Source organism: Balaenoptera acutorostrata, chromosome 20 (genome assembly GCF_949987535.1).
Source record: "Balaenoptera acutorostrata chromosome 20, mBalAcu1.1, whole genome shotgun sequence".
Lineage (NCBI taxonomy): Eukaryota > Metazoa > Chordata > Mammalia > Artiodactyla > Balaenopteridae > Balaenoptera > Balaenoptera acutorostrata.
The window spans coordinates 26,977,784-26,999,906 of record NC_080083.1 but is presented as its reverse complement, the minus strand read 5'-3'; the positions used below and the strand labels follow the sequence as shown (position 1 = coordinate 26,999,906).

Sequence of the window (22,123 nt, the reverse complement as noted above, 5' to 3'; positions counted from 1 at the left end):
TCAGCCTCTGTTCTTAGTATAGATGAGTAATTACTGTGCAATTAGAGAAGGCGGAAAACAAAGGGGCCCTTTGTTCCTGGATGCTCATTAATAAATACAAAGGTCTCCCCTTTCCATCCTGGGATCCTGCACAACAGGAGGTGGGCAAATAATGCTTTTGAACAGCTGTGATTGGCTGTTGCAATTAGATCTGTCAGGATGAGAGAGCCACAACGAAATCCACTCTATGGCATGGACCAGAGGGTTCCAGCTGGCATCTCAAAATTCAAACCCACCTGGGAGGTCCCTTGAGGGAAGGATATCTTGCAAGTGGTGGATAGAATGCTAAAGATACTTCCTAGCCAATTTTAATAAAATAATGGTAATAGTAATATGTTAATGATAACTCACATATATTATGAGTGAGTCATGTAGTGTGCTAAGCCCACCTCCCTTATCCCATTTTATTCTCTTAGCCCTATGAAATGGGTGCTGTCATTCCCATTCCCGTTTTTAAGATTTAAAAACTGTGGCTTAGCATGTGTGAGGTGGCAGAGGCAGGATCTGAGCCTAGGTCTGTCTCATCGGACAGCGTCTGTCAGCAGACGCTCCATCGTACCAATCCTGCCATACCTGCAAAGCTCTGCATCTTTGAAACATACCCTCAACAAAAACCAACCGCTGCCATCAACTCAGTTCTCCATATCCCTGGTAAAGGAGAGAACCCAGTCATTTTCGGGAGGCATTATACGTGTTTTTTGCACCTGCTTCTGCTGTTGCAGACTTAACATCACGGTTCTGTCTGGCTTTAGCTGACATTTCCGATCTGGCTTCTGGTCTCTGAATCTCTTCAGACCAAAGGCACACAAAGGAGGCCCAGAGGAGGCATGGTCGGGTAAGTGTGAGCCAGGCTAAAGATCATTATTAGAAAGGAGACTTTAGCTAAAACAAAACTGAAGGAAGTTAGCCACTGCCTGAAGGAAACTAGGCAATGAAGCAGGGGAGGACGCTTTGGGCAAGACACTTCTCGGTAGGGATGAGTCAACATCCCTTCACGTGAGCTGTGAGGACTTAATCTGGAAGGTCGCTGGGAAGCCCAGCCCTGAGGCTGGGAGGGGATTGGCCGCCCAGTTGCTGGGGCTTTGCCTTAAGCCAATGGCTGGGAGGGGCGGAGCCAGAGGCGGGAGCAGTGGGCTCCTCCGCCAATCGTCCTGCAGGGAGGCTGGGCTCCCAGTACCATGGCAACAGAACCGTGAGCAGGGGCTCATTTGTTTTGTTGATGAGCAATTACTACGCAATTAGAGAAAGCTAAAAATAAAGGGGCCCTTTGTTCCTAGTTACTTATTAATATTAATAAAACGGTCTGTCCAGTTAACGCAAACCTGTGCGCCTGTGGTAGAGCCCACTGTGGGAGGCTTTCCCCATCTTGGCCAGGAGAGGAGATGTTCAGCCTTACCAACACACGGGACCCAGGATGCCCTGGAATCAGGGGGTCAGTCAGGCACTGACCCATGCAGAAGAGTCCGGTCGTGTCAACCCAGCCTCCAGAGAAAAGACCACGAACACAGCAGCAAAACCAGAAAACATGGACCCGAGTTGGAAGGAACCTCTCGCCCAGTTTTGCTATGTACCCTTGGCCACGTTGTTCGACTTTTCTGGGTCTAGGTTGTTCAGCTCCAGGTGCATAAAATAGTCTCTAAGCCTTCCACTGAGGTAGCCCCTGAGATTTCAATGTCTCCCATCCCACCTGGCTTGAAGAGAAACAAACCAGACTTGGAAATGACTTGCTAGAAGTTTACTTGGTTGTCCAGGGGTGGACCCCACAGCTTCTGGCATCTGGCCTTGGAGATGGAAACAGCTCAGAGACATCCCTTATATCCCTTCCCCGTCCTAGGGGACGGGTTGCCTTGTGGATTAATCAGATAAGGATGATAAGAGGCTTTTAAGAAGAAGCAGGAGAAGAAGAGAAGGAGGAGGTGGAGGAGGAGGAAGAAGAAGATGATGATAAGAGCGTAGAAGGAAGAGCAGGGAATCAGAAGACTTGGTTCCAGTCTGGCTTCTGCCAACAACAAGCTGGTTGATTTGGAGGCAAAGGATTTCAGACTGTTGGGTTCTTGGGCACCATTCAGCTCTATAGCTCTGTATTACTGCTGTTTCCAAAGCTCTGGATCCCTCATCATTGGGAGCAAAAGGTTGACAGTGATAGTGCCTTAAGATCTGAGAGGAGTGACTGAAGAGAAAGCCAGGGGCTTCCAAGTGATGAGGCAACTGGTAGGGATGCATTTGAAAAAAATCAGTCACACATTTTTTTAATGTGTGAAGGCAATGAGAGGGATAGAAATATTTCCAGACTTGTGTATCATTAAAAAAAAAAACCTATAGTCAGATCTCCATCCTTGTGTGTGGTTGATTAACCCTTTAGGGTTTGGCACTCTGGATGGTATTCATTAATAAAGGTGGACCTGTTAATAGCTGTCGTCGATGAGCTGTGGAACTGGGGCGAACGCAGCGGTTCTTGAACTTGGCTACATGTTAGAATCACCTAGGGAGTTCTTAAAATTCCTAGTGTGCAGGCCGCACTGTAGATCCATCAAATCAGAATCTACAGGGGGATGGCGGGAGGTGGGGGGCACGGTGGGCAGGCCTCAGTGTTACTTAAAAGCTCCCAGGCAAGTCCAACCTGTAACCATGGACTCAGATACCATCAGGTTCTTGCCAGATATGGAGCTTCACACCATCTCTGTGACTTTGTCGTCAGCATCCCTACCTCAGAAACAGATAAATAGAGCCAAGCCAGACAGTTCACCCCAGCCTCCTCTAATAAGCAGGAGAGCTGGTCTGGGATCCTTAGCCGGCAGCCTTGGAGCCCAGGCCTCTCCTGCCCACCATTGGTCCTCCCGGCAGGGCCAGGAAATCCACCCCTCCAGGATGGGCTGAAGGGGTCTTTGTCCTCATAGATGGATTCTCCTACCTTCCCGCCCCCCCCCCCCCCCCCAGGACAGCCCTGTCCTGGCTGAGATTGAGAGCATGCACACATAGAACCAGCAGCCCGGAGCAACCGTAAACAGGGAAGCAGCTTGACTGTCCCTCCTTGACTGTCTGATGAATGAGGGCCTTTTGGTAAGGTCGGAGTTTGTTTGTTATTAAAGACCTAATTAGAAACATGAGAGGGAGCTGAATGGCTCCGTGCTTGGCCAATTAGTGACATGTATGCGCCCGCTTTGAACTTCAAGGACACAGAGCTATTAGCGCTTACATCAAAAATGGATTAAACTCCTGTGCCTTTATAATCACTAAAGACAGGCTGCTCAAGTTTCCATGAAATGTGATCAGGCAGTAAATACTGAGGGTGCTAGGGCATGCCAGCTCCCCACAGGACAGCCCTCAGCGGACTGGAGTAGTCTTTGGGGACTGAGACCAGCCCTCTGGTTGCACTTTCTAGGGTGGGAGGGCTTCCTTTCTCTCTGGCAGTGCCCTTTCCACCTCACCCTGACCCCAGCAATACCGCATGCCTGCTTCGTGCCCAGTCTTGCTCTGGGATGTGGCACAGAGGAGGGTGGTCTGGTCCTCAGGTGAGAGGCTGACCCCTGTCTCCTGTGGCAGGCATGGCCTGACCTCAGGGAGCCCCCGGTCTGATGGGGGAGACACTCCCGCCACCAGGGAGCTCCCAATTTGGAAAGGGCAGCAGGACCCATGCCCTCGGGCGCTGGCATTCCAACATTGGAGCTTTGATTCCTTGTCGTTGATTTTGTGACCTCTGTGAGGCCAAGAAAGATGCAAATAAACAGAAGAAACCTTGTCAAACTACGATGCAAGGAAGGACAACTGGGCAGCATGATTCAGTTTAAAAAGCAGCCAGGAGTGGCCCTGAAGACCAAGTGAGAGCTGGTTTCAGTCGGTCTGAGACACTGTGAGACCCTGGACACATCCCCTCACGGCCCCAGCCCTCGGTTTCCTTGTCTGCAGCCCCAGGGCAATAAAACCCATCTTACAAGTTGTTAGGAGCGTGAACAAGATGGTGTTAAACGCCTGCCAATGCGCCTGGCGCGCAGTAGGTGCTCAGTGAATCTTAGTTCCCTTTCTAGCCTGGCACCCCGAGAAGCCACAGCTTCTAGAACCCTGTGCCCCTTGCCTCCAGACCCCGTTTTGCCTGAACTAGTATGAGGCTTTCCCCTGCCCCACCTTTGCTAACTGGGACAGGGCATCACCTCATTTCTTCCGAGCTTTTCATCGTGACTGAGGATACCACAAGGATGTAGTTCTGGCCTCGGATTTCATAGCGTTTTCTGTTAACCATAGTTATAGCGCAGGAAGTGTACGCTGGGGCTGCAGTGAGTGGAATCACTTACAAGACACAAGCAAGGACCTGACCCTCCTGGCTAGGGGGCGGGCAGGGTGAGAATTAGAGAGCGAGCACACACAGCACGGCTGGGGTGCCTGGGTACATGCGGGGAGAAGCCAGACTGGTTTCCTTTTTGAAAAGATAAAGAGATGGGTGTGCCTCGGGGACACAGGGGGTCACCCGATCAAAACACAGCCAGGCAAATTCTCAGGATTAAACTAGGAGACACTTGGAGCAGCAGAACTGTTTCAGAGAGAGAGGGAGTCCTTCCCAGGCCGCACACTCTCTATCCTCCTTTCCTTCTGAATCTCAGGTCAGGAAGGGCTGGAATGGGAGGCTTTGGCGTCGCCCATGTGCTGCCCCTTGCCCATTCTAACCTGTGTGGGCCTGGAATCTGAAACCAGTTAATTTAGGGAAGAGGCAGCCAGATGTGAGTGTTAAAACACCGCCTGCTTCAGCCAAACTATAAACATTTGTCTCTGCGGTCGACTTCCCCTCGTCTTCTGAAGCACTTGAGAGGCTCAGGGTGGAAGTGTTGTCAAAAGGCTGCTTTATATCCCAGAGGGATCCTGCTTTATATCCCAGGATCACCACCTTGCGTTCAATACTCGTGGCCTGAGCTGCAGCGGCCACTGGGGTCCCTTCCTTGGGGAAGCTGCTGCAGCCGGGCAGACAGTTCACACTGGCAGAGCGAGTGCCACATAGGCCCCAGGGACTCACGTCGTGGCCTTTCCTTCCCTGGGGCCCCTCTCCCCTTTCTTCCTTAGAACATGCAAACAAGGTCAGTCCCTCAAGACCCCTGGGGTCTGGGAGAAACAAGAACCTGATGGTGGCTCCAGAAAGTTCATTCTTTGCCCTCATGACAAAAGCTTGGTTTCTTTGGCCACCAGGCCCAGGACCACTCAAGGCTACTGCATCCCCAGAATTTACCCCATGAGCAGATGGAGAAGCCACTGACCCCCTTCCTCCCCCTTCCCTCCATCCCAGCCAACCCAGCCTAGTCCTTTGGGAAGAAGAGACACACCCACACCCAAATCAGGGCTGATAATAAAAAGGCATCGAGATGGAAAGAGAATGAGATGTTTTCTGCTGAGATTGTACAACAACGTAAAGGATAAAGTACGGGCCACAAAGCCCTCCTCGGATAGGTCCTTTGGGGGTGCTTGGGGCTGTCTCCTCTCACTGATCTGAGTGATAGTGTATCCCGGTTCACTAGTAACCCAGGATGTGAGGGTTTTGGAGCCGACCAGCAGTGACGTTATCTCTTTAGGGGATGTGATTTGACTGGAAGCTGAGACCATTCTACAAAATAATGAGTCCCAAGTCTTAGGTTCCGCTGTCCATCAATTCCCTACTTAAGATAGGCCAGCACTAACCAACGGACATCTGCACTGACCTCAGTGGTCTGAAGCAGGCTAGGTGTTGAGCAAACAAGCAGAAACTGCAGTCTTCTAAGTTTGCCACCACTGAAACCGACAGTTGGAATGTTTGTGACACTGACTCCCTCAGCCCAGTGAATGAGCTGACACTCTCTATGTGTCCTGTGCAGTATTTATGATGAGCCAGGCATCTGTGGATGTGTCCAGACTTGTTGATACCAGGCTGAGTTTGTCCTTCTCAGTAATATATTGGTTTGTATATGGAGACAGGGAGAAAGAAATACCATCACACATTGCTCTCTCAAGCCTCCTCCAGTTTTAAATTATGTCTTCTCCTTGCCTTCTGAAATAGCTTGAATTTCAGCAGAGCTTAAAAAAAAAAAAAGTTGTACATAAAATTGATTGTCCCTGCATCTGGGTCCCTGAACTGATTTGACTTTAATTTAGTGTGTCATACAGTTTTCCCAGGTTAGATGTAACTGCTGGCCCTCTCTAGCTACCTCTGCCACCTCCAGGCTAAGCTCCAGGAGGAAAGTTTGAGCCAGGATCCCTGGGACACAGTGGCCGGGCAGAGTGCTGGATGCAATTCCCTCCTTGCCCTGCTGGTAGTTCACAGCTGAGTGTTTCTCCTTCCGTTATCAGAAGCAGGTGTATCTTTTCAGGCTGACCTTTCCCATCAGACCACCTGCATTAATTTACAGTGGGCACTCCTTCCAGAGGGCACAGTGAGACTGCAGATTGGGGTCGTCAGCTCTGTTTCAAGGAAGGCCTTGGCTGCCTGGCTCCCGAGCAAGGAGAGTTTGGCTGTTCAGAGGCAGGTCTCCGCTTCTGACAGCCACCTGGCATTATGGACCCAACACCCACCGAGCCCCCCGTGTTGTAGGGGAATCGAGCAGGTTGCTCTTGCTCTGGAGGACACAGGGTCCTGTGAGAACCCGGAGGGTCCCCACCTTCCACACGCCCCCCGCCTTCCACATGCCCCCCGCCTTGAGGGGTCCCTTGCTGACATGAGACACAGGCTCTGCTGCTGTGGAGTTTTAATCCAGGCGGAGAGAAGCATGATATAGACAAGGTGAGTGTCGGAGGGGCAGTGACTCTGGCCTCTTTTCTCTGGCATCAGCCTATCGGCAGAGCCCCTCTACTCATTCCTTTTTCAGTCGCTTTCTTTAAATTCTCTAAAACAAACAAAAACCCCTAAAATCTAGTGTGATGAGTTAACACAGCCCTGCCCTCGAAGAGTATCACATCGGCTTATGCTCCGGGCCCTCCATTCTGCGGGAGCTGGGGGTTGGGAACAGGGCCATGACACCGTCCGCCCAGACTCCCCTCCCTTGTCCCTGATGGAGGCATAATGAGTTCTGCTGGGCAGCAGGTTACCTTCTGAGCTGGGCTTGCTGAGGACCGGCCCACCAACTGCGTTTGCCTTGTGAGCAGCACACACTCCGTCCCAGAAGCATCCTGGGGGCCACGAGGCCCCCTCCTGAGATTAAACCTGGCAGCAACAGATAATTCACCAAGCAGATGATTGAAATTGTCTTGAGGGCTGGCCCTGCCTTTTGGCGAAACGTGAGACCCACCAAACGAGGACTCAGGCCTAAGGCTGGGACTTGGCAGGGCCCTGGCTTGTCCCAGATATGTGGGCTGAGCTCATCTGGGAAAGACTTTGGAAACAGTTCCTTTCTCTGGATCAGTAATAACCTACTTTTCAAGCCTTAGAGCCAGAGATGCCCTCCCAGGGGTGCCCGCCTTAGAGTCCTAGGCCCTAGCTTTCTGCCCCAGGTCCAGTGGCATCACTTTGGGATCATACAGAAGTACTGGGACTTCCATACCTTTCCTAGACCTACAGTGAGGCTGTCCTGATTCTCACTGCCCTCTCCCACGACTTCCCCACCCTCGGTGACGAATTCCACTCTCAGCCCAGCCCCTTCTGACCACAGTTGGGCAGAACCACATGCAGACTGTATGCTCTCCAGAAGGCAGGCATCTCCTGGGTTTGCTGTAAAACCCCGAGGGGCCCGCAAGGTTTGGGTCCAGCCCCTGCAGGTGAGAGTCTGAGCCTGCAGGACAGACCTTGGATAAGGTCTTTGGATGGCCTTCCTGGGTCAGCCATCAAGGTGTTTTCTTCCCTTGATGGGCAGGAAGTTCCTCCTTTTATCTGATGCAAAGTGCCTCCAAATTTAATTCAAATGCGTTTCCTCTTGCTGGCCTCAGTGAGATGTAGTGTCCTTGCTTTCCTGCCCCCCAGTCCCCAGAGTCCTTTCATCAGGTCCAAGGTGATTAAGTGCACCAGGTGGATGAAATAGATCCTTTTGTGAATCACTTCCTGATTTGTATGGCCAGTGAATTGTACTCTGCTACATCAGATTTTCCTAAATCTGCGTATGGTACCTGCCTTGTTGGGCTCTGCATACACAGCTATCTCAAATATAGGTGTATTTGTTTTAAACTTGACAAGTTCCAGAGCACTGTCTCCTTTGCGTTTTCGCCACAGCCCACAGAGTCAGGCTGAGTAGGGCAGGCAGCACTCACGTGTCGCAGGTGAGGACTCCAACAGGTGAGGGGCTGACACTCAGGCGTGTAGCCGGAGGTCAGGGCCAGGGTCGCACTCAGGTCTTCTGACTCCAAGTCCAGTGCTCCCTTTCTCTGCACCACAGCCGCCTCCCTGAGCATACCTGCTGCCTGGACCCAGAAAGTCCAGAGGATGCTGGGGGACGGGGCGAGGGGTAAAGGGAAGCCTGCCCAGTATTAAACCACCGCTGCGGATGCTGCCCGGGGCAGCCGATGGGAAAGTGACCCTGCTCCCTCACAGCGAGCCCCCAAACTGCAGCTTGGCCCAGGGCTTGCCCGAGGCCACTTAGCACTCAGCAGCTTCTGCTGCAAAAATGCCAGGGTGTTTGCAGGACACTGCCCTCCTCTGGGACAGGAGTCAGAATGTCCGATTTATGAATCTCAGCACTATTTATTCAGCAGCACATACTGAGACCCCCTCCCTCCCTCCCCATCCCCCCCCCACACCCCCTAGCTGAGCAGGAGACAGGCGTCCTTGCCCACTAAGAATAATGTCCCATCCCCTCTTCCTGACCTGATCCTGGCCTGTGGGACATTTCTGGCCCCTCAAAATGAGCCTGGGGGTGACCTCCAAGGAGACAGACCATTGAAAATTGACTGAGGGGTGACTGGCACAGAAAGCACCCTTAGGTCAGGGGCTCGGAGTCGTGCTTCTCCCCCTGCCTCTCTCAAGGTCACAGCTTGGAGGGGAGGGCCTCCTCCTTTACTGTGTAACCAGCCAGTGTGCAGTGCCAACCTCCCGAAAGAAGAAAATCGCTTTGTCCCTAATGCCTTCCCACCATCAGACAGCGGGAACAGCCGCCGACACGTTGGCGTGCGCAGTGTCCTGCCCCTTCCTTCCCGAGCAGCAGAGCCGTTGCCGGGTAGAGCATTCCCAGAGATCGTGGGTTCGGGCCATCTCGTTGGCTTGTTAACGTGCTTTCTGGAGGCTGGGTCTCCCGCCCACAGAGAAAGAGGGCATCATTGACCAAAGAGCCCAGAGACCCGGCTCCTCCATGCCCTCGGCCTTTGAGGGTGCAGCTTCCACTGTCCAGAAGCCTAGAGAAAAAGGACCAGCCCAGAACCAGGTGCTTCTTGCCTGCCAGCTGCAACCTCGGTGGGAACGCACAGCCTTGATCTTTCACCCTTGGCTGGGGACTGTCTGCGGGGTGACTCTGAGCTGGGGCTCCAGCATTAGGAGGGCAAGTGTATATTCCTGCGAGACTTAGGGTTTTAGAGCTGCATTTTAATACAGTGCCTTGTCAACCGTGATACTGGTGTCATTTGATGGAAGAAGACTGAGCGGGGAGGGGCAATGTAGGCCTAAGAAGAGCTGCTTACTGTGAAATTCCCTTCAGGCCAACTCTCAAGCTGCAGGCCCCCTGGGCACACAGGATCGTGAGAGGTAGCCGGGGCTGAGCCGAATACCACCAGCCCTCCTGTCTTCTAAGCCTCCGGAGGGGCATGTTTCAGGACAGCATCCTTCCTTCCGTGGGCGTGCCGCCTCCTGTCTCCCAGGCTGCCTCCACTGGCTGGATTAGTCTCTACATGGCCCTCCCCCTGCTGGAAGGAGCCAAGACGGAGACCTCCCTTCTCCCTGGCTTCTAGATAGGCGGGCTTTGCCCACTGTCCTTCTGGATCCTCATCTGGCCACAGGAGAAAGAGGTCAAAAAGTCTTCCTATCTTCCACTGTGGCCCCACTGCCCACACCACTGCTCTCCACCCTGAAACAGAGCCGGCTAGGTACTTTGTTGGTTACTTGGTATAGGAGTGGGGTCAGCTGCCTGGGTGAACCAGGAGTCCACTGTCTGAGCTCCCTCAGTTTTCCCTAGCCCGGAGGAAGAAAGTGTGTGAGACCAAGATAATGCTGCCTTTTGAATATCGCAGCTTGATACTAGCCTCCTTGAGTGAGCAAGGCCAAATGTTATCTGCAAATTTAATCTTCTGTATTCAAAAATCCCATCCCTTTTGTCTGCCAGTGCCTTCCCAAATCAGCAATTCACTTGCTCGAAGCCTCGGTGATTTTTATTCTCTTTAACCTGTTCTTTCCATCGGCCAGTTTCTTCCTTTCTCAGCACAGCTTCCAAGGGGCCTGACCTTGGGGCCTCCTGCCCTAGAGGGCATCCCAAGGTAGCAGCTTGCCTTTTCTCTGCTGAGTCGAGGGCCAGGCCCAGCTTGGCTTGCTCTCCTTTGCATCTTCGTGTCCCGTCCCAGTCTCCCACCAGCCTGGCTGGAGTGCATCCTCGGTCTCTTCCCATCCCGGCGACAAGTGGGTAGAAATCAATCCACATCTGGCTCTTCAAGCGCCCCGCCCAGAAGTGAGGGGCTCCAACCACAGGTCCGCGGGGCAAGGCCATGGCCCAGAGCAGACTTGCAGATGTTCTTCCCTTCTGCCACTGAGGGCGGGTGGCCACAGGGCAGAGGGAAGTGCCGGGGGTGGGGGTGGGGTGGCAGGAGGGAGAAGACTGTTGTGAGGAGCAGCCCCTGGGAGCCATGGAAATGCGTGGAACCCAGATTGTCTGGTTCTGTGAGATGGGTTAGCTGTAGCCCAGAGCTGGCCAGCCCCAGACTCACCTTGAGCTTTAAAAATCAATGAGAACTTATTTTTACAGTTAAAAAAAAAATTTTTTTTTTTTCCATTAGGGAAAAGAAAAAGTTTAAGCTACTAAGGGGAAATGAAGATGAGACACAATTAACCTGGTTGACAGGCTGTGGCCCTTGCTGGGGAGGGAATGATGGAATTTGGGGGAGGCTAAGGGAGGGAGCCCGAGGCAGTGTCTCCTCCCACTGCCCCCTCCGCACTGCCACTCTCAGGTTCTGTGGGTGTGAAGTCCCATCTCTCTGTAGCGAAGGTACATTCCTAGCTCTTTTCCTGTCTGGAGTCTGTATCTGAAGATAACCAACAGAAAGCAGACATTTCGGTCAGATACGCTTTAGTGATAAATTGGTTCAGTCAGTATGCTCTGGATTCATACTTCTTTGTCTTTTTTTTTTAAAAAACGAAAGGAAAAAAAAAAGTTTAAATCCCCCCTTTCCTTCTACTGCAGGAGGTGAGTGTGTGGGTGTCCCGTAGAATCATTGGCATTCACTCAGCTTCGGCCCCAGAGCCTCCAGATTCACCATCCCCACCCCATCCCCTCCCTCCATCCCCTGCTCTCCACCCCAGAAGGGAACCCTCTGCCACCATCATTACGGTTACGTTAAGATGCCCAAATTTTCCATGACATATCCCATCCTCCGACCACGTTCAGTATTGATGACTTTCATACAGGGATATAAATGGGAGGGGTGGGAAGGGAGGGAGTAGCCAGTGGGGAGGGGGGAGGGGGTTGGGGGGGAGGGCGCTGAAGATCTTTTTTGTCTTTTTTTTTGTTTAAAACAAATTTGTCATTTAATGGATCCAAAAACAAACAAAAAAAGAAAAAGTGAAAGAAAAAGCAAATCAAAAATCCCATCCCTGAAGATTTTTTTTTTTCCTGGACACAAGTTGCTTTGTTTCCTGTCACATTTTAATATCAATATTAACACAATGTGTAGTCTAAAACTAGTTCCTTTGTAGTTTGCATGGGATGTGAATGCTGTCTCAACGTGCCCAGATCTAGACAAGACTGCATGAGCATCAATTCAGATGTGAAAAAAAAAAAAAAACTCTTTCTCTCTCTCTCTTCCATATATATCTCTATTTCTATTGTGATAATTTGGTGGGCAGTGAAGCACCTCCGGTTGGTTGCCGTAGTGTGTTGAATGATTGTTTTTTTATTCTCTCTATTTTTGGAGCTCCGAGCTTCTTAGTAGTAGCCTGGGCTGAGTATTCTTGAGTCCCTGCTGATGTTTTCGCATGGCCTTGGTTCAGTGTTAGAAGTTGGGCCTCAGCTGTTTTTCTGGAGTGTTTGGCTTGTAATGACCGGTGCATGCCTGGCTTCTGGCCTCATACCCAGCTCTATTCTCTGCACACCAGTCCTGAATAGCTACAGTGCTCAACCGAATTTTGGCGCGCCCGCTTCCCCGGCAGGCTCCAACCCGGCGCGGCCCGGAGGCTTCCCGGGGGCCAACAGCCCAGGACCTGTCGCCGATCTCTACGGCCCTGCCAGCCAGGACTCCGGAGTGGGGAATTACATAAGTGCGGCCAGCCCACAGCCGGGCTCAGGCTTCGGCCACGGCATAGCTGTAAGTACCTTCCTGCCCCTGCCCTCTTGCCCATCTCCTGTGGCCCCCCGGGGCAGGTGTGCCAGAAAAGCCCAGAGGTGGGAGGCCAGGAGAGGGCAGCGGGTCCCCATCCGCATCATGTCAGCCATCCAGGGCTGAAGCTTCTTCGCTTAGGTGCTTCCTGAGCACCTGTGGGTCAGGCACGGTGTGCAGCCGTGGGTGAGTGGAGGGAGTGTGGGCAGGTCAGGTTCAGATCACCACTCCAGCACGTTCAGCCCATGCAACCTTGAGCCACGTATATAATCCGCTGCTTCCCTGGCTGCCAAACGAATATAAGTGTTCCTCCCTCAAAAGATTGTGAGAGAATAAATGGAAACAGGATATGTCAGCTGCTGGCTCACAGTAGGGCCTCAGTATCAGCCCCCTCTCCTCGATCCCGGCCTCCTGGAGACTCATGTGCGCTGGGACCTTGGAGCTACAGACCCGGCCCCACAGGGTAGCAGCTAAGTCGGGAGAGTCACCGCCCAAGGTCCAGAGGCAGCGCCGGGGCCTGGGACATAGCATGGGGTGCAAGCCCTGTCCCAGGAGGTTTCCCCCGCTAATGTTTCTTACAGTTTCCAGGTTCCAAGTAAGTTCCCATTTGCGTTCTTTAGCTGCGCCTGCCCCCCCGAAGGCCAGATGCATTTGATATTTGTAATGCTCTGTGGTTCTATAATCTGACTAATCCAGGCAATGGAAATTTGCTTAACAGATTTGCATGCTGTTTTCAGATTGTATTGTTCTTCCCCCTCGCAGTGTGTGTGAGCATGAATGTGCCTGAGCCCACTTACTCGCTTGTCCCTTCCATTTGGAAAACAGAAAATCGGCCAACCTCCCCATCTTGGAGGCAGTTTGATTTTGAGCTGAGTTGGGAGTGTCTGCTGTCCCAGGTCATGTCCCTGTCGGGAGAGCCCTGCCTCCCGAGCTGTGCTGGGGAGAACAGAACAAGGGCAGACGGTCTGGGCACCAGGGCAGCCCATCCCTGACCCTGGTGTTAGAAGTCCTCCATCCCCACCCCAAATGCACGTGTGCACACTCTCATGCATGCACACATGCTCTCTCTCTCACACACACACACACACACACACACACACACATTCACACACTTCTGCCATCCCTGGCCTGCGTGGTCCGGGTCCTTGTTCAATTCCACTCCCGAGCCAATATCACTTAAGGCAGTAGTTTGATGAGTCAAATACCCTCGGATCAGCTGTAGTACCAAATCCAGAGTAGTATTATTCAGCTTAGAGCTGCATCAATTTGGGAGACCGTCTGTCACCACGTAGAACACAGCTCATTTCCATTGTCAGTGCCCGGAAACACAGACCCTATTTGTTCGTGAAAACCTCGGTCTCTGACCTGTGTGCTGTGATGGTTTCTGAAATAAGCACATCAAGTCACGTTTGGTCTGCACGGGCCTTGCTTTCTCCCCAGCTGGAGCCGTTGGGACTGTGGACAGAGACACTGTTATCTTTGCTCTCTGGGGCTCAGGGCAACAGCGCCCGTCATTTTCGGCGCAAGCCCCGCTTTCCTATCACCCACCCGCCCCTGTGAATCTGGCTCTCAATTTTCCCCTGGGTGAGCGGACAGGCCGGGGGTGGGGAGGCGGGGCTGGGAAGGATGTCATTCTGGGCCCTCATGGCACGGTGTCTCAGAGTTACATATTCATGCTGGCATCCACCGTCTAGTCCTAGAGATAATTTCCTTTCCCGGAATATGACAATCTGTTCCCATGTATAGTGTGCTGATGACCTTAACAATTGTGCAATTTTAGGGACCTTTGATTGCAACGGCCTTTACAAATGGATACCATTGAGCAGGTGCTTTCGTTGCCATCTCACTCTGAGGTATTACCTTCTCTGCCACGTGTCTCGCCCGCTGGGCTTGTCCGTACATGTATGCGCCCTGGGCATGCAAGTACGCACGGCCCTGGTCTCCTCACGTCCACATCTCTCCTTCCTCTTTCTGGACCCCTTTTCAGGGGGGTGGGGGGGGAAAAAATCCAGTCTTTTAATCTCTCATCCCTCCTCCAGTTTAAAGCATGACCCCACTTTTTTTCTTTGATTCTTTTGATTCCTTTTCTTTATCTTTCCCACCCCTCATCTTTCTCTGTCTTGAAATACCATCAAGAGTATGGGAAACTGGAAGGAGATTTTGTGCTGTGCCCGTCCCAGGGGGACGGAGGCAGGGAACCGCTGGGCTTCTGCCAGGCCTGGGGATGGAAAGGCGGGCAGGATCCTGCGAGCTGGCCTTGTGGGTTGCTGGGCCCTTTCAGCTCCCCAGAGCTCGCTGGGCTCAGCCAGTGGGGTTCATGCAGTCAAACAGCCAGACTCCATCTTTTAGTGAAAAGAAAACATTTTTGCCAGTAACTACTCAGTAATTATCCAGATTACCGCACGAAAGGCAAATTAAATTAACGACATCACCTGCGTTACATGGATTTGGATCCCTGCCAGTTTCCTAACCTTTTAAACCGAGCTCAAGTTAATTAAACATTTTTTAAATCACTTTGGTGGGGATAGGGAAGGGGTGGAGTGGAGGAGAGGGGAGGCTGGGGCAGTCAGCCAGAGAGCCTCTTGCCACGTTCTCATTGAAAACGAGTATCCGTCATTCTCGGGAACAGCACCAAGGAGGGAGAGGGGTTCTCTCGTGAAAGCTAAACGTGACCCGTGTTAGCGAGTTAGTCCGAGGTCTTGAGATGTGAGTCTGTTTCTTTGGAAGAGAGAGGGCAACAGCCAAGGCCTGGGAATGGGTCCCACTCATAGAATCCCAGCTGGGGCATAAGCGCCTTTCACTTCAGGAGCTGGGACGTAAAAGAAGCAAGGCCGGCGATGGATTTGCCACTTTGGTTTGCAGTCAGCAGGATGCCCCTCTTGTAGAGGGTTGCTTCAGGCCCCTGAGCCAGCCAGGACTCTCAGTAGGGTGGGGCCCAGCTGGGGGACCAGGTGGAGCTGAGCTCCATAAATCTCTTGAATTTCTCTAATATTGCCGCTAAGGAATCACCTCAACTAACGCAACTGCCTCTCTTAACCAAATAAACCCCGTGTGTGAATTCTCCCCACCCCTCGCCTACACTTCCCTTCCAGCACTGACCCAGCCGTCGCTGGCCGGCCGGAGCCAGAGGCCACTAACAGTGTGAAGGAGAGCTACTCACGACTAATTAAGCTGGGTCTGGGGGGTCCCGAGGGAACTAAGATTCCTCTGAGAGCAAGGCAGACTGATGTACCCAAGAACGTTGGGGATGGAAAGTGGTTCCAGCCCTTTGTAGAATCAGTTGATGACGGGATTGAACAACTGCCAGCGCTTCTTCCCTCCCTCCCCTGGAAGTGGAGGGTGGTGTAGGTCTCCTCCCACCTCCTCCCCACACCCTCCAAGGCCTCTGCGGCGTTTCCATGGGGGTCGGGGGGAGAGCCGAGGCTGCCCCCAGCACAGCCTCCCTCATCCACCTTTAGGACTCAGAAGGATGGAATAGACGAGAGTGGAGGTAACCCCCTGCCCCCTCCAAAATGATTAAGTGGGCCAATTGAGTCACATGGCCGCACCAAAACACACACTTTGTCCCCAACAGAGGTGACCCTCAGACATTTAGTACCATCCATGAAGGAGGGGCCCAGGCTCACAGTCAATTCAGGGAGATTTGATTGGCAAGTCTGTGAATCCCGGGCCTGTTTTTATTTCCTAGAACCAAAGCTGGTTATTTGTTGTGAATGTTTTTATGTGTCCTGACCTTGAGTCTTTGGTATGTAATATGATTTTTTTTAGTAGAAATTAGCATTTTCAGTTATTGACAGTCATTGATGGGTATCTCATAAAGACAGAAGTTTTTAAACATTAAGCTTTGAAAACAGAAGCTTAACCAGAAAAGGCTAGTCACTAGTCACTGTGCAATTCACCATTCCACCTGAAAACCCAGCATGACCACATCTGCTGACCCCATTTCCCACCATTACCTCAAGAATTCTACAGTAGCGTATCGAATCAGCAAAGTGAGCTGCAGAGCTGCCCTCTCCCCAGCATCAAGCGTGGCTCCGATGTCACAGCTCAGGCTGTGACCCCAGTCAGCGCTTAGCCTGGCCATTTTCAAATGTCCTCAGTAGCCCAGTGTAGCCATACTTTGAAAGCTCTAGTTAAGCTGGGACGAAGTGAGAGAGTAGCATTGACATATATACACTACCAAATGTAAAGTAGATAGCTAGTGGGAAGCAGCTGCATCTCACAGGGAGATCAGCTCGGTGCTTTGTGACCACCTAGAGGGGTGGGATAGGGAGGGTGGGAGGGAGGGAGACGCAAGAGGGAGGGGATATGGGGGTATATGTATACATATAGCTGATTCACTTTTTTGTACAGCAGAAACTAAGACAACATTGTAAAGCAATTATACTCCAATAAGGATGTTAAAAAAAAAAAAAGAAATAGGAAAAAAATAAAAAGTTGGAGTAAATGGTATGCTTGCCTGACATTTCTTCTTTCTCCTCCCACCCCCACTTTTTGTTCTCTTCTGGACACCCTCGACCTTCTGTACCCTGCAGAGCATACCTGGATGTCCAGGCAAGACTGGGCGAAGTTTCTGAGTGGCCCTTTGTTTAGGTGATGTCATCAGACCTGTTCCCCCACCAGCCTCAGTCCCCATCCCAACCAGAGATGGCTCACTTCGGATCGAGGGTTGACTACATCTCATCATCTCATGAATCTGCTGTAATATAAGACAACAGCTTTTAAATGTGTATATATCCCATGATTTTGGTTTTGTTTTGTTTTTGTTTTTCTTGATGGTTTCCCTCCCACTTCTCTCTTCCCCCTTCTCCTTTTAAATCTCTTCAGATCACATTTGGTAGTGATTTTGACTTAGTGCAGTAGTCATATAGCTTTAATATCTAGTTAAAAGCTAACCATAGTATAATTGTTATATTAAGGTATTATTTTTTTCTTAAAAAAAATTTTTTTTTGCTTGTTTTAATTCTGTTCTCACTTTTCAAGGATGCTGAGATGGTAATATTACTCTCAATATTTTGGTACCAATTCTGAGACTGTATGAATTTTCAGGTGGAATTTGAGCACACACAGAAGCGAGGTTGTGAAATGTGGAGCGGGAGGTGGGCGTCAACTTTCTACTTTGCGTTGTATAAGAAGTGAGATGTCGTAGGCTAATTAACAGACTATAGCGGTTCTTTTTTGTGCTGTCTCTTTGTTAACCTAAGTATATCTATTTTCGGCAATAAGGTAAGGACGACCGGTGTTTTGAGTGTCCTCCTTTTCTATAAGTGCTTTTTTTCTGTTGAAAGAGGTGATATTATAAGGTTTTTTGCAGTTGTGAATTCTAAAAAAAAGAAACGTTGTAAATACAATTCCATTAACTACATAGAAACTATTAAGAAAGAGAGAATCAAAAATATTTTTGTGAGGGAGTCGGTCCCCGGCAGTTTGATGGTCTGTGGATGGAGGTGGGGAGGAACAAGAACCAAGTCAGTGACTGAGACCGAAGAGCACCCAGCTGCCAGGCCGACCCCGCGACAAGTTAGAACACTGGTTAGGTCCTCTTGTCTGTGTGATAGACCTAAGAACTGTATTAGTGTCATACCAGCATATTAACCTCTTGTCTGTGCACAGCTTCCAACGTTACCGTCTAGTTAGATTTTTATTTAAAATATGAAAAACTGCTTTTCCCAAGACGTTTTTTAAAAACAAAGCTACAATTTTAATATTTAACATATTTAATGTTTCAAAGCACACCTGTTTGGCTTGGGTGGGGAGGGGTGGGGGGACATTCTTTTTCAGTCTTAATTTTTAAATATTTGATCATTTTCTATTGTCCAATCATTTCAGCACCTCCAAAGGTCCCTAGGACACTTTGCCTCTCTTCTCCCCCTGTTCCCCATCCGCCCCCAGCTCTGGGGGCCCGCGGGCCAGGAGCGGATAAGCCTGCATGAATGAAACCTTTTCTCCATTCACTTTCTATTTACCAATTAGGAAAGCAACCTTTCGGTTTTGTTTTGGTTTTTTTTTTTTTTTTTAATACCTCAGTGCTGCAAGTATCACCAGAGAGGCTATGGAAGAATTTTTTTTTTAATTTATTGTAGATGTAAACAGAATTTTAAAAAATAAAAAGTATAAACATCGCTGCACTGTGACTGGTGGGAAAAACTGACCGTTTCCTGTTTGCACATGTTTAACATTTGGCTGTTATAATATATGGTCCTCAGATGGGGAAAGATACTTATGATGAAGGATATTTTTTAATTTAACTTTTTTTTAATGTTGGTAATAGGTCGGCAACAGCAACTATAGAAGTACAACTCAATAGATGGCATTAAAACATATTGTAGTGTGGATATATATTTTTTTCTTTTTTAAAATGTGATATTGACGTTTTATTAATATTTTTTAAATTGTTACGTTTATAAATTTGGTACTTAAGGCACAGCCAGTATGAGACACTGAATGCGACATTTATTATAAAGAGCTGCTGCACTCCTATTTTTATAAATTTTACTAACAAAGTAGACTAATGTAGACATTCACAGACATGGTAGGGTAAAAGCATCTTCAAGCAAAAGGCTCCAAAATGCTAACTCAGAAAGAAAGAAAAAAAGCCTTTTTCAATTCTAATTATACAGCAACATTTTTTTAAAAAAAGAAAATCACGTTCTTTGTTTTTTCCAATAAAATGTTAGGTTGTTTGGTGAGGGGTTTTTTTTGGTTTGTTTTTCCTTCTTTCTTTTTTTATTTCCAAACAACCAGGTTAAGTAAAATGCTGGGCGCTTTTAAAACATCAAAACTTGTTCAAGTAATAAAATAACAAAATAGAAGTTTTATTTTAAAAAAAACCAAAAAAACAAGAAAAAAAAAAGAGACAATAAATTCCCAGAAATTCAGTGTCTAGACTAGGGAATTTAATTACTATTTTGTCCATGTTGATGATGTACTGTACTACCCTTCCTTTCTCTGCATCCCCCATCACCTCATAGAAGACTCTTTGTTGATCATTGTCTGTTAATAATGTATAAAATGGCTATCTTGTAAGCGTGCTGTCCTGGTACTAGTGTAGTGACTTTTTTTCTCCTCTTTCTTCTAGTACATATTGATAGGTATAAGGTAATTAAGGTTTAAAAAAATTAGACATAGTTATTCAGATTTAGGACCAGTAAGGATAGAACTTTCTCTTATTTATGAAAAAAATGCTAATAATTTGGGGGCAGTTTTTTCCTTTCATTTTTTTTTTTTCAATTTCAAGTTTTAATTTTATTTTTGCTGATCTGATGTCGTTTCAACTAACCCAAGGTCTCACGATGTTCAGATGCCGGCAGACTCTACGGCGTTTTGTAGATTCCCACCCCACCCCCCCAACTGTGAAGGGGTGTGTCATACTACCTTAAATGCTAACGCTAGATATGCAAAACTGGATTTTTTTAATTTATTTTTTAAAAGAGGAAGGCATGGTATATTAAAATGATTTTACTAAGAGAAAAAATATTTTTTTAAGAATGCTCAGAAGAAATTGATAATCTGTGTGAATATGTTTTAGATGTTTATAATACCTTTTGAAGAGACCCAGTAGCCCATAGCACAAATCTCGTGGAAATCTGATATGTTTTAATGTGGCTACCTAGGTTAAGGTTCACGTTAGTACCCCACTCATCTAGAAGTCCATTTTGGAAGATTTTTGTAAATTATTTTAGCACTGACGTTCAGCCTTGTCTTTGTTTCAGTTAAGCTCATTGGCGAACATGGGAACCACCTTTCACCTTCCCTGGGGGAGAAACCCTCTTGGCTGATGGCTTTTCCCCCGGAATCATAAAGTAGCCACCGGGTGACTTTCTGGCTTCTAGATCCATCTGCCTGGGGCCCCCAAACTCCTCTCCTCCCACACAGAGGAGAGTGAGTTGCGTAAGCTCCTGGACCCATTCCTGGTTCTACCTGGACGTGGAGCTGACGGGGGTGACCAAGTTCCGGGTCTCCTCTCTAGGAGCTTCCGCCCACCTGGCTTGTGGCCTTCCTCACACCCACTGGGAAAACCAAACAGCCTCGCTCTCTATCCCAGTCGCTCATCGGCTTGATTCAAACGAAGTCCCAACAGGCCTTTATGTTCCTATCCTTCATAACCTTCATCTTAATTTGAACTCGTAGCTTGGACTTTAAGGTAGCATGGCTCTATTGCTGTCAATTTAATGTTTCACTGCACAGCAATTCACAGCCAGTGAATGTTACACACATCTTGCTAGACTAGTATAAAAATCATTGGGTAATTGTTGGTTCTAATGACCTGAAAGGTGTTCAGTTTTTGTTTTCGATTTTGTTTTGTTTCTTGGGCTTTTTTTTTTTTTTTTTTTTTTGGTTCTTTTTCATTTGGGGATTTTTAAAAAATGTTTTTTTCTTTTTTTGGTTCCAAATAGAAAAGCAAAACCTATTTTGATCTTTAGTGCAAACGAGGGCTAGGGACTTAGCCACCACCCCACCACACTGCTTCATTCTGCCATTCACTCACTGCAGCATAATCAAGAATAAAGCAATATAGTTTACTATATTTTTTTTATTGAAGGTCAGCCATGCTTTCTGTATTATATTGCATATGAAATTGTTTACAAAAGAAACACTAACATACTTCTCTTTATCAGTTGGGAGTGGCGCGCAGGGACAGAGGGAGGCTGGGGGGTTGGATGGGGGAGGGAAGAGTTTTTTTCTTTCTCGAATGTGCTTCACAAGCCAGGCTACCTTCCAAGGAAGGCTGAAGCAGGGTCGGGGGCTGGGGAGCAGAGGGACAGATGCAGGCAAGCACATGGAAGAGAGACGCTGGCAGGCTTCCCCCATCCCCCACTCCAAACAGAAAAGAAGCAGAAGTCAGCTCAGCCCAGTCCTGGGCAACGACACTACACAAGGAGATGCTGTACGTTAAGCAATACTTTAATACTGTATATGTTTGTTTTCTTTTTCTTTCTTTTTTTTTTTTTTAACCAAAAAAAAAAAAAGTAAGTAAACTAAAACAAAAATATATACATAGAACCCACCCCTCTGGGGAAGCAACCTTAATCCAAACACTTGGCTATCAAATAATCAGAATGTATTGTCTCGGACAAGAGTTTGTTTCCAGGAGGCAGGGGCGTGTGGGGGGGAGGGGGATGGGGACTGAGAGACAAAAGTTCCAGAGCCTTCCAGAAGGCTCTCTGCTACTGTATTCTGTACATACTGTACCATCCTGTGTGGAATCTGTGAGTGTCCTCTTGAGTAACGTGGGCTAGCCAATCTGCCGTTCATGGTGTATTGTAAACTCGGAATTCCATATGTAATAGGATGCAAGTCTAAGCGTTTCATGTGTACATCAATGTATCTAAATAAATCTTTCCCTAGCACTGTGGCTGACCTCACCCTTACTTTTATACTTTAGTATGAAACTGATGACAACTTTGGTAGTGAGTATTTTTTTTATATATATACATATATATGTATCTATATATATATATCTCAAGCATCTTTCAGGTCTTTGTGTGTGGCTTTCTTAAAGCCCTGTTGTAAAAAATTACTATGTGGATGGCAGTCTCTCACATCACAGATGTGGAAAGTATAATTTTATATTTGTATTTTCAAATAAATAAGTTTGTGAAAGGTTTCCATCCTCTACTGTGGTCCAGAAATCAATGTGTTTGTCTGACAAAAAAAAAATAAAATAAAATAAACTGTTTTGAACAGAGTTGTTTGG

The 22,123-nt window shown here is 48.7% G+C and overlaps 1 protein-coding gene across 8 annotated transcripts in view; it reads left to right on the top strand.

Moving 5' to 3' along the window:
- Window positions 1–21,781, top strand: part of MSI2 (musashi RNA binding protein 2) — a 395,252-nt gene extending 373,471 nt beyond the window's left edge. For 2 of the 8 annotated variants that reach the window (XM_057535581.1, XM_057535588.1), the window contains 3 exons: window positions 12,206–12,414; window positions 14,207–14,279; window positions 16,962–21,781. In XM_057535581.1, coding sequence (XP_057391564.1) covers window positions 12,206–12,414; window positions 14,207–14,248 — 251 coding nt within the window. In that variant the 3' untranslated portion in view covers window positions 14,249–14,279; window positions 16,962–21,781. Of the gene's footprint in view, window positions 1–12,205; window positions 12,415–14,206; window positions 14,280–16,961 lie in introns of those variants that run through there. The other 6 variants (XR_009006264.1, XM_057535583.1, XM_057535582.1 and 3 more) reach the window with 6 other exon arrangements.
- Window positions 21,782–22,123: the final 342 nt, after the last annotated feature.